Genomic DNA, 3,306 nt, shown 5'->3' on the forward strand with positions numbered 1-3,306 from the left:
TTTTATCTATTCATTTATTTAATTATTTGTTAAAAGTATTTATTTATTTATTTATTTATTTATTTATTTAGGAAAGGCTTTTGAGCTACCGGCGAGAGATCGAACAAGAGACAGAACAAATCTGCAATGAAGTGCTCGAACTCGTCGACAGAGGTTTGCTGCTGCTGCTGCTGCTGCTGCTGCAGCTGCTGCTGCTGCTTTTGCTGCCAGTATTTCTTCTGCTGCTATCGAGTTTTTCCTGCTGCCGCTATTATTGCTGCTGCTACAGTTATATCCGCTGCTGCTGCTGCTGTTCTTATTTCTGCTGCGGCTGCTGCTGCTATTCGTACCATTGCTGCTGCTACAATCCCTGCTGCTTCTGCTGCTGCTGCTGCTGCTGCTGCTGCTGCTGCACCTCGCCCTTGAGGCCCAGCGAATCAAAGCCCAACCACCTGCCAGCCACTCCAACTAATTAACTAATTAATTAATCATTATTTATTTATTTATTTATTTATTTATTTATTTATTTATTTATTTATTTATTTATTTATTTATTTATTTATTTATTTATTAGACATTTTGCCTTACGTGGACGGCGCGGAGTCGAAGGCCTTCTTTATTAAAATGCGAGCAGACTATAACAGATACTTGGCGGAGTTTGCACAAGTAATTAAATCAAATTATTTATTTAATTAATTTAATTTAATTTAATTGATTTAATTCATTTGGTTTAATTCATTTGATTTAATTGATTTAATTTAATTGATTTAATTTAATTTCATTAGTTAATTCAATTTCCTTCAAAAAACGAAAAAAATTCAAATTTGAGCAACAAAGAAAAAAATTTTAATTTTGATCCTTCTTTTATTGAAAATTTTATTTTTCTTTTTTATTTCCTTAATTTCCCTTTATTTTTTTAATTTCTTTTATTTCTTTTTATTTCTGAATTATGTAATTAATTAATTAATTAATTAACCACTTAATCAATTAGTTGATTAGTTGATTAATTAATTAATTAATTAATTAACTTATTTATTTATTTATCTTTTTTAATTTTATTTTTATTTTTGTTTTTTAGGATGGAGATTTTGACCGTGTTGTTCAAGAGGCTCTTCGCGCCTACGACGAGGTAAAACAAAATTCATTTTTATTTCTTTTCTTTTTTTATTTTAATTCCTTTTTATTCCTTTTGATTCTTTTTTTATTCCTTTTGATTCTTTTTTTAATCCTTTTTACCCTTTTTTGACCTTCATTTGTCTCTTTACTTGTCTCTTTATTTGTCTCTTTATTTGTCTCTTTATTTCTTTTTATTTGTCTCTTTGTTTCTTTTTAATTGTCTTTTTTTGCTTCTTTTTGTCTCTTTTCGTCTTTTTCTTTTTTTATTTTTATTTCTTTCTTGCTCACTCTTCACTGCCCCTTTTCAATTCGTTTTTTCTTTTTCATTTCTTCTTCACGACCTACTCACTATTTACTATTCATTTATTTATTTATTTATTAATTTATTTATTTATGTATTAATTAATTAATTAATTAATTTATTTATTTATTTGTTTATTTATTTATTTATTTAAAAGGCTTCTCGAATTGCCGAAGACGGACTTCCAGAGGGCCATCCAGTCCGTTTGGGAATTGCCCTCAACTTCTCCGTCTTTTATTTCGAAGCGCTTAATGAACCCGGTAAACCCTAAACCCTAAACCCTAAACCCTAAACCCTAAAGCCCAAACCCTAAACCCTAGGGCCTACAGCCTAAAGCCTAAAGCCTTAGGCTTAAACCCTAAACGACTTCGAAGATCTTAATGAACCCGGTAAACCCTAAACCCTAAACCGTAAACACTTCTTTATTTTGAAACACTCAATGAACACGGCAAACCCTAAACCCTAAACCCTAAACCCTAAACCCTAAAGCCTAGAGCCTGGAGCCTAAAGCCTTAGGCTTAAACCCTAAACTGCTTCGAAGCCCTTAATGAACCCGGTAAATCCTAAACCCTAAACCCTACCCCCTTCTAATTAATTAACCAATTAATTAATTAATTAATTAATTAATTCGTTATTTATTTATTTATTTAAAAAAGTTTTTATTGATTTGTTTCGCCATCAAAGCCTGCAGTCTCCGGGCGAGAGAGTGTTGGGAATTTTTGAGTTTGGGTCATTTTTTGCGGAAAATTCAATTTTTTTTCGCGAATTTGAATTAAAAAGCAAACTGGATTCAACTGAGAGTTCAAAACGCTCTCATTTCTTCTTTTTTCTTCTTTTTTTCGGCTTTTTTCGGCGCTTTTCGCTTTTTTTCAGCGAAGGCCTGCGAGCTCGCGCGCGCCGCCATCGAGACACCCGAGAGCGCGCTGGCGGCGCTCCCCGAGGACCAGCGCAAAGACAGGTGGGGGAAAAGAAAGGAAAAAAGGAAAAAAAGAAGAAAAAAGGAATTTAATCGCGAAATAAATCAAATGGCTGCCTTCGGAATGAAAAGAGCTTCAAAAAGAACTCTTTAGATGCAAAAAAGACTTCGAATTGGCGGGAAAATCCAAATCTGAAATTTTCTTTCTCCTTTTTTCGTTTTCTTTGTTTACTTTTCTTTTATTTATTTGTACTTCATTTTGTTTATCTATTTTTCATTTATTTATTTACTTATTTATCGTTTATTTTATATTTATTTATTTATTTACCTGTTTATTTACCTATTTATTTATTTGTTTTATTCATTTTATTTATTATTTATTCATTTATTTATTTATTTTATTTTGCAGCGAGTCGATGCTGAAGCTGCTGCAGGACAATTTGAGTCTTTGGACTGGCAGCGCTGGAGAAGTAAAAATAAATAATAAATAAATAAATAAATAAATAAATAAATTAATACCACTTTTGTTTTGAAGTCTTCATTGGCGTTTTTCTTGGTTCATCCTTTGTTGTGAAAAAAGACAAAAAAGAAATAACAAGCAGAGACAATTGAGCGCTGCTGTGCTGCTGCTGCTGTTGCTGCTGCTGTTGCTGCTGCTGCTGCTTCGCAGGGCGAAGATGCTGACGACGAAGACACAGACAGCTGAATCAGCGGTACAAAAAATCAAAAACCCTAAACCCTAAACCCTAAACCCTAGAGACAAACATAAGCTTCAAAACCCCGGGGCTCAAGATGCCCTATAGGCCCTAGCAGGGGGCCCCCTTGGGGGCCCCCAGGGGCCCCTTAGGGGCCCCCTGGGGGCCCCCTAGGGGCCCCTAGAGCTGCTGTTTAAGGGGTCCTTGGGGGGCCCCTAGAGTACCCCCTGGGGGCCCCTGGAGGGCCCCCCTGGAAGCTTCCGGGGCCCCCTGAAGGTCCTTGGGGGCCCCCTGGGGGC

General features: G+C 35.2%; 1 protein-coding gene across 1 annotated transcript; it reads left to right on the plus strand.

The window, feature by feature from the left end:
* Positions 1-603: 603 nt before the first annotated feature.
* On the plus strand, positions 604-3,018 carry ETH_00032675 (uncharacterized protein; the record flags this gene model as incomplete). Its single annotated transcript, XM_013379327.1, has 6 exons — positions 604-645; positions 1,058-1,108; positions 1,554-1,656; positions 2,270-2,354; positions 2,722-2,782; positions 2,983-3,018. 6 exons carry the CDS (start codon positions 604-606, stop codon positions 3,016-3,018), a joined length of 378 nt encoding a protein of 125 aa, XP_013234781.1.
* Between the last annotated feature and the right edge of the window lie 288 nt (positions 3,019-3,306).

This window comes from Eimeria tenella, genomic scaffold (assembly GCF_000499545.2).
Source record: "Eimeria tenella Houghton genomic scaffold, Eth_scaff217, whole genome shotgun sequence".
Lineage (NCBI taxonomy): Eukaryota > Apicomplexa > Conoidasida > Eucoccidiorida > Eimeriidae > Eimeria > Eimeria tenella.